At 42.1% G+C, this 13983-nt stretch overlaps 1 protein-coding gene across 1 annotated transcript in view; it reads left to right on the plus strand.

Annotated features, from left to right (window-relative positions):
• The window catches only part of raph1a (Ras association (RalGDS/AF-6) and pleckstrin homology domains 1a), a gene marked incomplete in the record, with an annotated part of 104946 nt that overhangs the window by 82835 nt on the left and 8128 nt on the right, over window positions 1–13983 (plus strand). Inside the window, 2 exon segments of the mRNA XM_032515390.1 lie at window positions 13099–13220; window positions 13389–13454. Coding sequence (XP_032371281.1) covers window positions 13099–13220; window positions 13389–13454 — 188 coding nt within the window.

Below are 13983 nucleotides of genomic sequence, written 5' to 3' on the forward strand. Positions count from 1 at the left end.
TCAAGTACCATCTTCGTCGTCTTCAGTGTTTTACGTCCACAGTAATTCGGCTTCACTGATTCCTTGGATTAATGCGAGAAACGTGATTTCAATTTAATTGTTTTCCCAGATGGCAGATGCAAGCTACGGGGCCCGTCTAATTCCTCAGCGTGATTAGGGACTAGGGTGTAGATTCATCATTCATGCACTCAGCTTCCAGAGCGCAGATGGTGTGTGTGTGTTGTTGTAAATGCTGTACTGTAGAGCAGGTGATACGGAAAACATCAATATCTCGTATTATTGACCCAAATACATCGCGAAATGTTGTCGATACAATAGCATCGAGTGTTGCTACAAATACATCGATGTCGATACAACATCGACAATCGATGTCGATACAAAACATCGATGTCTACATCTCGAGGTCGATACCTCTATGATCGATATATTGTAGGTGTTTAGTTTATGTTTACAAGAATTTAAACAATAGTTTGTTGATAGGTAGATATGTGATTTAATGCTAAATGTAATGTAAAATAAAAACAGCTCAACATTCTCACAACATTTCCTGTAGAAAACCCCTAAAGCAAGAAAAGACTAAATTTGTGTCATATCACAAATCTAAAATTATAATCTATAATATTGTCCAACTCTAAGTTCTGCATGTGTAGAATGCCATAGAGTGTGTGGTGTGTGTGTGTGTGTGTGTGTGTGTGTGTGTGTGTGTGTGTTGGTGGTGTGTGTGGTGTGTGTTGTGGGTGTGGTGTGTGTTGTGTAGTATATGAACCAGCATACTCTCTCGTCTGTTTCCAGTGTACCTGCCTCAGCATAACGGCAGTCCACCCACACACTTTCTCAATCACACCACACACACACACACACACACACACACACACACACCACCACACAGACTGCTGGCCCACTCTGCTGCCTCTCTATAAGGTCTAAGTCCGCTCTGTTTGAGCCTACGCGGCTCAGGAGGGACCCACTCCTTATATCTCAAAGAAGAGCTGAGGATCTTCCTGCGACAAAAGCTAATTTTAATGTCTCTATATTTAGGTCGACGGTGATATCGTGTGAAGTGGTCAAAAATGCATAAGACTGCAAGCTGAAATGATGGTGACGACAGTATAGGCGCAAAGCAAGAAGACCGCTGATAAGGATGGTTTTGTCTCGCAGAAAGAGCGTTTTTATGTCCTTAATGAAATCCAAACCATGCCCGTCAAAGACAGATTTGGGCTTAACGATGAACACATTGATTATCTAAAGTAATGGGCTTTAATTGTTTTTTTTTAATAGAGGATTTTTTAAATGGGTTAAAACGCCTTAAATTGACCAATTAATTATTATCTCCCTACATCCCCTTACTATACTTTAATTACAACCATTAATGGGTGCATGACATATTTTATGGTTTTGGATTAAAGTGAAGAGGGTGCTGAACAATGAGGAGTGAATATATATTTTATAAACTTTTTTAACATGTGCATGATTCACTTCACATGTTTTCAGCCGCCACAACATTGCACCATTTTTGTTTTTTAAGTTTAGTTTATTGCCTGTTATTCCTATAGTAAGTAACATTATTAAAAAAATGTTTATCTTTTTATTTTCTCTTTGGACTTTACCTTTTAATTATGAGTAAAAATGTTCTTCCATCCCTTTACCCTGGTGTCGTCCTCGGGTCAAACTGACCCGTTTCTAGGGTTTTATTCAAAATGGGATTCTTTCAACCAAATTGCCCAAAATAACATGGTAATTCCATACAACATCTTCAGGTAAATTAATGATTACCTTCATTGATTTTTTGGGTGTTTTTATTTATCTTATGGCATTGAATTCTTTTTTTTAATGGTTTTAACCAGTATCTGGACTAACTTTGACATCTACCCATCGTTGATCCACTCAACCTCTGATCTTAACTATTAGTCAAAATACTTCCTATTCCTGCTTTTTTGACTAAAAAAAACATACATAGATTTGATGTGAATGAGGTTTGTTGACCATGAATTCCAAGATAAGTGTAAAACCCTGTTATTAAATTGGCCAGGGTTTTTAAAAAGAGCGCCCAAAAGCTGAAAAAGTGAGAAATAAATCAGAAAAGCAGCAAAAACATTGGAAAAGTAAAACAAAAAACCTGGAGGCAAGTCCTGGTCCGGGAAGACAACCAGGGGTTAATATGGGGAATCAAACTGCAACCTTCGCCAGTGTGATGATGATGAGCAAATGATGGGGGCAATGATGATGTTATGATGATGATGATGATGATGGCTGACAGTCCTCAGCCAGCTGCTTCAGGAACGGTGTGCTAATCTGACCTCGGTAATGTAGCGTCAGTTATCATTAAGCATGTTTCTGCAATACGTAGTGTTTAACGACCGTCTCATTCACGTCAATAAAACTACACTTTAAGAAATTTTAGCAATTATTATCACCTTTTTAGTTTAATGTTCAAAACAACAGAGGATGTGTTATACATATACTGGTACTTTAATCCCTTCATCTTCATTTTGTCCCATATATTATTTCTTGTATTTAAGTTCAAAAAGGTCTTATGTAAGCACTTGATAGCTGCTAATGCTAACTGACAATTATGATATTTGTGTTTAGATATTTTGTGAAGATATAGCATTAAATTACAATCTAACCTGTCATTACCAACCTGCTTTATTTATTGTCTTTTAATGTCCTCCATATAATGCAGTAAAACATACATGTCCTGATATGTTACATGCTGACATTGCTGATAGATTCTATAGGCACATATATTTTCACACAATTTTTTGCTATTTTAAATATTTTTAATTTTCTTTTTAAATACTATCACACCTAACCAACTGAACTGTGTTTCTTCCACATTAAAAACAGTGTTGTGCCTGTTCAATGATCATTATAATTATTAATTTCATAGGTATCTGCTGACAACTGACAAACTTAAACACCATCACAGATTTCATTCACTCATCGTCCAGTATGTCTGATTACTTTTCTGATTAAATGGAAACCTGAAGCATTAACCCAAACACAACTAAGGCGTCATTTGAAGCGGTTGGAGCTTATGCTGGTGGATTTGCACGCGTGCTTGCGCGTGTGTCCGTGTTTGTGTGTGCGCGGTGTGTGTGTGTGTGTGGTGTGTGTGTACTCCTGGGGTTTTTGGGGGTGCCGTTAAGAGATTGGCTGCTAATCTCCTCTTCCCCGTACCCCCATCATCTTCTTCTATTCTGCCTCTTCGCTTGTTCACTATGGATCCTCGTGTGTGTGTGTGTGTGTGTGTTGTTTGTGTGTGTTGTGTGTGGTGTGTGTTGTGTGTTTAAGCTGACTGGCTAAAGTGAGCACCTCTGTGAGGGGCGGCATACACAGACGATCAACCTCATGTGAAGTGGCTGGAAAGATCCCCTTAAAACTGACTTCAAACCAAGAGAGAGTACGTGACGATAGTCGAGAAGTGAGACAGGGGAAAACACACCAAGGAGAGGAGTGGAAGACGAGACGCTGTGTTGCTTTGGATGGAGAACCTGCGAGGAGGGGGCATTAGAACGCTTGAGATAAGAGATCAGTGCCTCTGCGTGGAAGTTGGCACAGCAAAAAAAAAAAAAAACGCCCCTCCCCCCACCCAACCACCGTCCATCTTTACGTCCCTCTCTCCTCCTCCATTCCCCCTGTCTCCTCCGGCCAGGGAGGATGTGACAGGAGCATCTCTCACTTTGATTTCCTGTAGGATAGTCTAGGTAACAGTCATCACTGCATCCCAACCAGGCGATCAGCAGGTCTGCATCAGCATCAGAGGATAACTGGATTGTCACCTGCAGCTCAGTCGGTGTAAACAGCCGTTCAGATGCCGAGTCAGTCAGTATTTCTACTTTCACGGTCTCCTCGTTTTCGCTTTTCTACTAGAGTTTCTATTTGTTGCTTCTCCTGTTTTCGCTTCCAGACTTGTGTTAGCGCTGCTCTGCTGGATTTAAGGCTGTCTGGCTAACACACTGCTGCTCCTCCGTCCACCATCCATCCTTCTCCTCCGCCTCCTTTATTTCCCCTCACAGCTATGGTCTTGGCTCCATCGCTCTGCTGAAGGTTGACGAGCCGGCTGTTTGTGCGACCAAACCCAAAGCTGGGATGCAGATCGGAGCGTCTCGAGCTTCAGATGAAAACAGCCTGGACTTTTTTTTCCTCCACTTTCTCACTTCTCCATCCGGCGCGTTTGTCGCTGCTGTGGCAGAGAGAAACACCGCAATACCCCAGTTGGAGTGTCTGTATTTGTGTGTTTGGGATATTTGGAGAATCCTTCAGAAGAACAATGACTATCTACCATCATGTAGCGTCCGAGCATTAATCTAATCACACTCCGCTCCGTCACAGTAATGGATGAGAGGACGTATGAAGAGGAGAGAAGCAGACATGCTGATGATCCTCGTACTTCTGGCTCCATGGCAGTGCACCTCTGTCTCTTTGGGACTAACCCTGTGCTGCTGTTTTTGGGGGATAATCTCTGCTTTCACATCAGATTAATTTAACTCTTCCTCCTTTACTTGTAGTGATTACTTACCATTTCCCTGGAAGAGCCTAATGAGGCGGGTGCATGTGCACAATCGGTTTGACAAGCCTGGGATATACTCATACTTTGTCCAAGTTCTGCCGATTAAAACAGATTTCTGAACTTTTTTAAATATCACATTTTGTAGTTGTTTTCTAGGATCGACACCGAAGTGCTGGTTTTTCAACTAAATAACAATGACTTCCTGTTGGAGGAATCAGGTGGGTAAGAGTGGTGCATGTGTGTCCTTAATACGGGTGCGAGTGCTGTTGAGTCTCGCTTTTGCTGTTGTATAATGTGTTGTATATTTCTGTATGTGTGTGTGTGTGTGTGTGTGTGTGTTCAGGAGAGCAGCCTGCCAACTGAAGGCAGAGAACATCCGAGTCGCCCTGAGAAGATCAAGGGGCCCAGGTTAAAAGGTGAGTCTGGTTGTGGTAACACACAGGAGAAAGAAAGTTGCTACAGGAAATGCGTTGTGTGATTTTGTGTGTGTATTTTATGTATCTGTGTGCATGTGCCTGCCTAGATCGGGCACGTGTCCAGCAGACTCAGTTTTCTGGGTCAGGTCATGTTACTACACATACAAGCTCTGGTCAATAACAGCTGGGGTCGCACACACACACACTCAGCATAATGACCAACGCAAATAATCCCAGAAGAGAGAGAGAGAGAGAGAGGGGATTACAACCTGGATTTATTTCACACAGAGATTGTACACCCCAGCTACCTGTGTCTGTTAAGTCTTGTTGTCTGTATCTGCTCAATCTTCCTGTACTCACCCTGACTCTCACACACAAACACGCACATAAGCATCATATCTTTAAGAGATAATTACTAAAACCTCATTACAGGGTGTAGCAGGGCACTGTAAGCGTAGTAAGGTGTAGCAGGTTGCAGACCAGGCGACAGCAACGGTGGCACCTAAATCATCATAGTTACACTATATATATTACTTATATTAGATTACTAACTTCTTAAAGCTATTTTGAGCACAGCTCGCTGCCACGGCAATGGCGAATGCATGTTCATCATCGACAATCTGGATTTGGTTTCTCTCTGAATTAGTCAAAGTGATTTAGTTTAAATATCGCAGGCTTGTTGAGATGTGATGCATTTTATCCACACATAGCTCTATTTAATGTCATGAGAAAACAACAAAATGCAATTGTCTTGCATGCAGAACTGGATTATTGTCAGAGATACACACACAGAAAAAGCAAGAATTTAACAACCAGAGTCAAGAAATTAACAACAAAGATGTAAATAATACTCTTCTCTTTTTTCTTTTTTCCCTCCATAGTTGGTGATACGCGTTCATTTGTCAGACAGAGCTCAAACATGATGTGTGGACGAGAGACAACGGTCAGGTACGACCGTCTCACGTTACCATGTGTACTGTTGGGCTGCAGTTACAGTGATGTAGTGACAGCAACTGTGTCAGTTTCAGAAATTCATAGTAGCACGTTGTGGATTAGACGCGTTCTCCGTTTGTGTTAACGCTTCACGGCTTTAGCTCGAGTATCTGTAGTAGACTGCCAGCGGCAAAAACACTTTGAGTGCATTATACTGTATTATTTATTTGTATTATTAATACAATAGAACTGAAGAAGTCATTAGCATACCAGGGGTTACGAGCTGCACTGATGCCCTAAAGTCCTCGTCAAGAGGATCTTTGCGTTGTCACGAGAGGTCTTGAATCACCCTGAGGGTAATACTGCTTAATGACCGGCTCGCTTTATACTCTCCCACTTATTACACAGCTACAAAATATGATTTAAAAAGGATCGTATTGATTTGAAAACGCCGTATTGATTTTGCTAAAGAAACAGCCCGTTACGTCTCGACACTGGAACACTCGCATCCAGCGACGTAAACTCCGAGCTTACGTATGTTTTTATGATTTTTTATTCAAACCGTAAACATTTACGAACGGTTAAAAACAACGCGCTAAGACAATGGAACGCATCCCGGGGCCAAACACACAAAAACAGACACAAGACTAGCCTACTCAGTGTTTATAATTCACATTAACTGTCACTTTTGGAATGGACTTCTTTGGGAAGATTCATTTGGGATGTTTCTGTCCTCATCTCCTCGTTTTCCTCTTGCCCGGCGCTGCAACACACCATGGAAACACATGGTACCATGTAACTATAGCCTCTACGATGAATTACAGCGTTCGATCATAGACCGTACAATACATCCGCGAACTGCGCTCACCAGATCTGCTGCCATGCCTGGATTGGGGGACAGGATGTTTTCCTCTCTGCCCACGTTTTGCCATGCATGGCAACGGTCTGTTAAGCAGACTTATCAGACCACATGCAGTATTGACCCAGTCAGAATCACGTATTCAACCAAGCCGTGTATTAATTATTAGCATCTTGTAAAGTGACCTTGTCTGACGCAGCACAGTCATCACGGTACCGACCGAATCTGCGTGGCCATACCGTCTAGTAACTCTGATGCACCGGGTCTCGGTAAACAACGCTAAAGTAATATCGATAGAAGTCACATTTGCAGTTTCATATAGCAGAAGTACAACAGCACGAGAACTGTAGTTAGAGACTACATCGTAATAGTACTAGCATCGAATTAGCTGTATACATCGTTATAGTACTAGCATCGTTAATCGTACTAGCATCGTTAGAGTACTAGACATCGTTAGTAGTAAAGCATCGTTAATAGTACTAGCACGTTAATAACTAGCATCGTTAGTAGTCCTAGCATCGTTAATAGTACTAGTTTTGCTCACACTGTCTCCTGTTGTTCAGGTTTTGGACAGTTTGTTGGAAATCTCACTGTGGTTACAGTCCAGACTGGTCTCTGGTTGAAACCATCAACGAGCTGCAGATGGGTGAGCACACACACGCACGCACACACACACACCACCACACGCATGCACGCACGCACGCACACACACACACACACACACACATACACACACACTGCTTCTTTGTCCTACATGTACCCATTGAGACTGGCGGCTTAATCTCAGAGAAGCATTTGCAGCATACTTTCATCCACAATTTTTTATTAGCAAGAGCTATGCATTATTTTTTTTTTTACTGCCCACCAACTAGTACAGGATGAAGCTTTATATCCCTGCCCGGAGTTAGTGATGACAACTGTAAAACAAGAACATGTTTCAGATGGTAACAACGGATTAGCTTCAGAAAGGGTTGGCACAGAAGGCTGCCGTGGCGTCAGTGTGGATTCTTTATGGTTTGACGTTGCTGAAGATGTTTTGAACAATACTCTTTAAAGCAGGGCTACTAACTGTTTCTAATATGCATTTTTTCAATATATGTTTGAAGTGGGTCTTCACACCCGACAGCATGTGAATAATTGAATGATGTTTTATTTACCACTAAGTGGCCCATCCCACACGGGATTACATGACACAATACAAAGGTCATTTGATCCACAGCTTCTGGTCCCACACACTAAATGGTTACACTTTGCTTGAAGGTGTCTCTAGGGGTGGCTGTGGTCGATGGTGGACGGTTGCCTGCACATCAGAAGGTTGCTTGGTTCGAGTCCCATGTCGAAGTGTCCTTGGGCAAGACACTGTGTTGAATGGTGAATGGTTCCGGTCTATGTGAAAGCGCTTTGAGTAGTCATTAAGACTAGAAAGCACTATTAGGACAGTCCTTTACATTTATAAAGAGTGACATGACACTTTATAAACAGCTCAAGAAATTCATGACATAATGCTTCTTTAGTAAGTGAGGTGTCATTCGTTTTGTCATGTTTAGGGTTAGGGTTCATGTGTAAGACTGGTGCATGTTACTCTTAAAAGTGTGAAAAAGATCCGTCATCTGTGCTGCTGTATCCTGTAAAAACGCCCACCCATCACTGCATCGCTGTCTGCTTGAAAAGAACCAATGAAATGTCTTCTGACCCCCCGCGAGTCCTCAACCGCCGTGTACGAGTCCGAGCTCAACGTGTGTCAACCCCGCGGTTGCCAAATCGTCATGCCTGTTTTAAACATTCGGTGTGGTAATATTTGTTTGTTTGCTGATCACGAATGAGACGGGATTAAAATTGCGCTCCTTCTCCTATCACTGCCCTTGCCTTAAGTAATTTCTAACAGCTTAACTAGCTGTAGAGCCACATGTTTCTCCTCTATGTTTTTGGTCTTATTTTTTATCACTGATTATGATGTTATCCACTGATTGTGTAGGTAGTGGGTGTGTTGTTCTCCGGGGTTTGGACTTTGACAGAAAGGGGGTGAGCCTGGTGGGGGGGAACACTTTCTGTTGTCTGCACTTATTAGCATCACAAAGTCATTTTGCATTTGATAACTGCAGTACTAGCATTATTTTACGTGTGGATGAATGATTTGAAATTAGATTTTTTTGAGCGTCACAGTTTTTTCCTCATGTTGTTTAGTACCTCGCAGCTCCAGTGTGTTTGATTTACTTACAGCCACAAGACCAGCCACAGTAAGACCGTACAGGCTGCTGAGTGGTGCAGCCTGATGATACAACCTGGTCAAGATACATCTCCCGTGTGTGCGTTGAGCTCATCTGTCGTACTTGAACCCGGCAGTGACTCCAGACGCACGGATCTCAGCCAGAAATGTGATCATACAAACACAACACACACACACACACACACACACAGACACACACACACCACACAACACACAGACACACACACAGACCACAGCCACACACACACACACACACCACACACACAGACACAGACCCAGACACACACACACCACACACACGACACACACACACACACACACACACACACCCACCCACACCACACACAGACACACACACACACACACCGACACACACACACACCACCACCCCACACACACAGACACACACACACACACAGACACCACACACAACACACACACACAGACACCGACACACACACACACAACACACACACACAGACACAGACACAGACACAAACACACACCACACGACCCCCACCACACCCACACACACCAAGACACACCCACACAGACACACAGACACACACACACACACACCACACCAAACCGACACAGACCAGACACCACACAGACACAGACAAAACAACACACACACACACATGACACACACACACACCACACACAACAACACACACACACAACACACACACACACACACACACCACACCAAACACACACACCAACACAACCCACACACACACCCCACACACACACACAACACACACACACACACACACCACACACAGCACCACCACCCACACACACACACACCACACCACACAATACCTCCCTTGGGGGTCGTGATGTATTTGTCGCGCACACCCTGTACTACAGCTTCACTTCACTTAACACTCTTTGACAAACACACACACACACTGACACACACACACACACACACAGTCTTTATGTAGGTCCGAGCCCTGATGCGTGGATCTAACCTACATCTTCAGGGCTTCTGCTGAACAGCCAGTCACATCGTTATGAAAGAGAGATTGAGAAGTAAAGGGGTAGCTGTCCCACCACGTTCAGCCAAACCTCAAACTCTCTGTTATAAACAAATCTACTCCACATGGGGGACGGATTTGGCCTAGGATGATTTAAATTGGCCTCCCTTTTTTAAAGGAATAACCCTTTAACAGAACCCCCTGCACACACACACACACACACACACACACACACACACACACACACACACACACCAGCACCACAGCACCCTGCTGGGTGCCCTTTAGCAAAACACGACTTCCTGTCAGATCCTAACCTCTGACCTTTACTGCTACCCTACAGGAAATAACAGAGTGGCAAAGACAATTATGATCATAAGAAGAATGTATTACATTATCATAGTAGTATGAAAGTAGTGTAGAGAAGCAGCAGTATTTCCTGTTAGAATAGTAATAGTGTTGGTATATAGTGGTTAGCACAGTGAATACACCCACGCTAAGTTGACTAAAAAGAGAATCAAAAATAAATGATGCCTTAATTAAAAATATGGAAATATCCAAACTTAAGGACCCACTTTTCTTTGTGAATGAATAATGTACGGTGAATAAAACATGTTCTTCCTTAAAATACAGGGGGTATAGGTACACACCCCTGTGTTAAATTCCTATAGAGCAGGCACATTTTTATTTTTAAAGGCCAGTTTATTCATAAATCCAGGATACTCTGCATCCTGATCAAGTCTTTTGACCTTGAAAGTAAAATAGCTCCACTCATCACGTACCCTTCACCTACCTAGAGATCGGCATGGGGAACTTTCCATAATACATCTCTCAATGCAAATCAAACACCAGCTAATAGGCTACTATAAAACCATGCCCATCTCTAGGTATGGTGAGGGTATGTGATGATGGGGGGGGGGGGGGGGGGCTATTTTAAAGGCCAAAGGAACTTTATTCATCCACAAAAAAAATTGGTGCCTTAAGAGTTTAATTTTTCCAAATGTTTTTAATCAAGGCATTAAGAGCATTTCTAAAAGATATTTTTCTTCCACTTTTTAGTCACTTTAGCATCGGTGTATTCATTTATGCTAAGCACTGGACATTTCTATTATAATGTATTAATTCACATTGATTTCCAAACTAACGACACCAATTAATCATGTAGGATTAAGGTGCTCATTGCTTATGATTACTGAGTTATTGAGCATGTTAATGTCTCGGCCTCAGGACTGATATCATAAACATGTGTGGTAAATGATAACTTCTGTAATTGGCATAAGTTTATTAGGGAACTACACACATTGCACTATTGCAAAAATCTTAGACATTTGCTTCATTTACAAACAATTTAATGAAGCTGTTTATGGTAATAATTCTACTTAGTGCCTCTCATCTGCTATACTATTACTTTATATGTTCATACACAAATAACCCAGATGTCTGTTAAGTCATGACCTCTCATAACTCACTCTCTCACTCACCGCTCTACCACCACACACACACACACAGACACACGCACACACACCAACGCATAAGTATAAACTTCAGGCCAATTACAAAGGCTACGGCAAAAGCTCTGTGTGAGGCCTCTGCACAGCCACTAGGTTGTGACGAGATCTCGTTTTACGAGATCTCGCGATTGAAACGTGACGAGATTTCTCTTTGAGGTGAAAGTTGTCTCGTGAGGCGATGTGATGTCAGTGTGATGGAGCTTGAAATTACTATTGAAGATCCCCCTGCCACTTTTAATCATTTGTTGAGTTAGATTTCTCGTGTGAAATTGTACAGGGCAGAAGCCGGTTGGTAGAGTTTATACAAACATTTTGCAGTTTTTGCACGTCCTTTACTGCATATAATTCATTAAAATATAAAAAAAAAAGTTAAATAACTTCATCATTAATATTATTCAAAATGCACCTAATTTGTTTTGCATTTTGTGATTTTCAGTTGATAAAAAACTATTTTCCATTCATATTTTCATCGAGGATTTCTTTAAAATTTTTAAAAATCTCGTCTCGTCTCGTTCTCGTGAACCCAATCTCGTGATTGTGTCTCGTCTCGTGGGAGTAAGCGTCTCGTCACACCCCTACACACCACCAATCACGCTTAACATACACTGTCAAACTTACATGCAACTTTGGATTATTAGTAAACACTGTATAATTCGCCCGCACCCGACCACCGGATAAGCGGTCGAAATGGATGGGATGGATGATGTATAATTGCTGAGGTACAGTATGTCGAGCTGTCAATAGTGCAGAATCTGTCACAGAGAAACCACATTCTACTGACTGAACACATCTGGCCAGAAATTTAAAAAAACAACTCACATTTTGTTAGTGAGGTCAACGCAGTTGTCCAGAATCCAATGTGGGTCACAGCTGACGTGGTTTTGTCCATTTCTATCCTCAGAGAACATCATGAAAAGCAGCTGGGGCAACACATGTTTTAAAAAGAGGGCAGCCGATTGCCACGAGCCATATCTCCTCTGTAGAGCTGTGAGGAGCAGGGTTGTTATATTGGGGAACTGTCCTCGCAGTAACACTCCTTTACTTTCCAGTTTTCACATTCCAAAATGCACTTTTGGATGAATTCTGTGAACTGTGGGTGTGTTTTTGTCTCTCTAGAAATTGCTAATGGTATTCATGCTACTGTAATTTTTGCCCAAAAAGACAGTGGGGGGGGGGGGGGGAATCAAACGTGTCTAACTGATGGTCCCAACATAAACAATAATATCTCCAGGAGATTTCCATGTTTCTGGGTTCAAGAACTTTGAGGTTTTGCTAGAAATCGCGGTTGTTATTTAAAAAAAAGGAAATTAAAAGAAGCTTTATAGTTGAGAATACTGACCACATTCCCTTCTTTCCTCTTTTGAAAACTTAAGATTTAGAGAGACAGAAGCCTGCAGGTCTACACACATTAAAAGGTCAGGCAAATGTTCTTACAGTAAATCCGAAAAGGCCAAAAGTCATATTTGTGGATTACAGAGCTTTGTGTTTTGTGCCAAAATCTTTATATTGATTGTGTGATTATACATTACGTTTTCTCCTTTTATGTTTTTCTTGTTGAAAATAACAGGCTGAATTTTGTAATTCGTGAGGACTTTCCTGCGTTGACCGGAATTAACAGAACATCAACTAAAATATCTCATTCCTTCTGTCCAGAGCGGATCTTCGAGGATCATGAGAACCTGGTGGAGAACCTGCTGAACTGGACCAGAGACAGCCAGAATCTCCTGATGTTCACTGAACGCATCGAGAAGTATGCTGTCTTCAAAAACCCCCAGGTAGATCCCTGCACATACACATTAACACATGAACACATGGGGGGGGGGGGGGGGGGGGGGGGGGGGGGGTTCCCAAAAGGCGACTGTTTAATTAAATGATGCAGATGGGTTGTTTTGGTCTAATGCTAACCAGTGGTCTGTCTATCTCTCCCGCTCCGTCTGCTGCAGAACTATTTGTTGGGGCGGAAGGAGACATGTGAGATGGCTGAGAGAAACAAAGAGGCTCTGTTAGAGGTTAGTTTGTTTTCTCCTCTTGCACGCAGCTGCTTCCTCAAATGCATCTTCACCCAGAAATCCTCTGAAAAAAGTGTCCATCTCGCAGTCTTAAGAATGGCCACCAGTGCAACCGCTTACAGCAATACTGCCATAACTCTTTTAGGCAACATCCTCATGGAGAATATTTGTCCTTGCATTACCTATTGGAGCAACAAAAAGATATTATCAACTACCACACTGATTTTTGCCATCTATTTTGATAATCGATTATCTGCTTAAGTAATTCTTTGAGGAAAAAAGTCAAACATAATCTAATACCAGCTTCTTAAATGTGAAATATGTTCTAGTTTCTTCTCTCCTCGGTGACAGTAAACTGAATATCTTTTAGTTGTGGACAAAACAAGACCTTTGAGGACGTCATGTTGGGCTTTTGGGAAACACTCAATGACATTTTTCACCATTTTGGGACATTTTATAGACCAAACGACTAATCCATTAAAGGGGCGCTATGCAGTTATGGCCATTTCTTTGCAGGTTTCTGTATAGA

The sequence above is a fragment of the Etheostoma spectabile genome, chromosome 5, assembly GCF_008692095.1.
Source record: "Etheostoma spectabile isolate EspeVRDwgs_2016 chromosome 5, UIUC_Espe_1.0, whole genome shotgun sequence".
NCBI classification, from domain to species: Eukaryota; Metazoa; Chordata; class Actinopteri; order Perciformes; family Percidae; genus Etheostoma; species Etheostoma spectabile.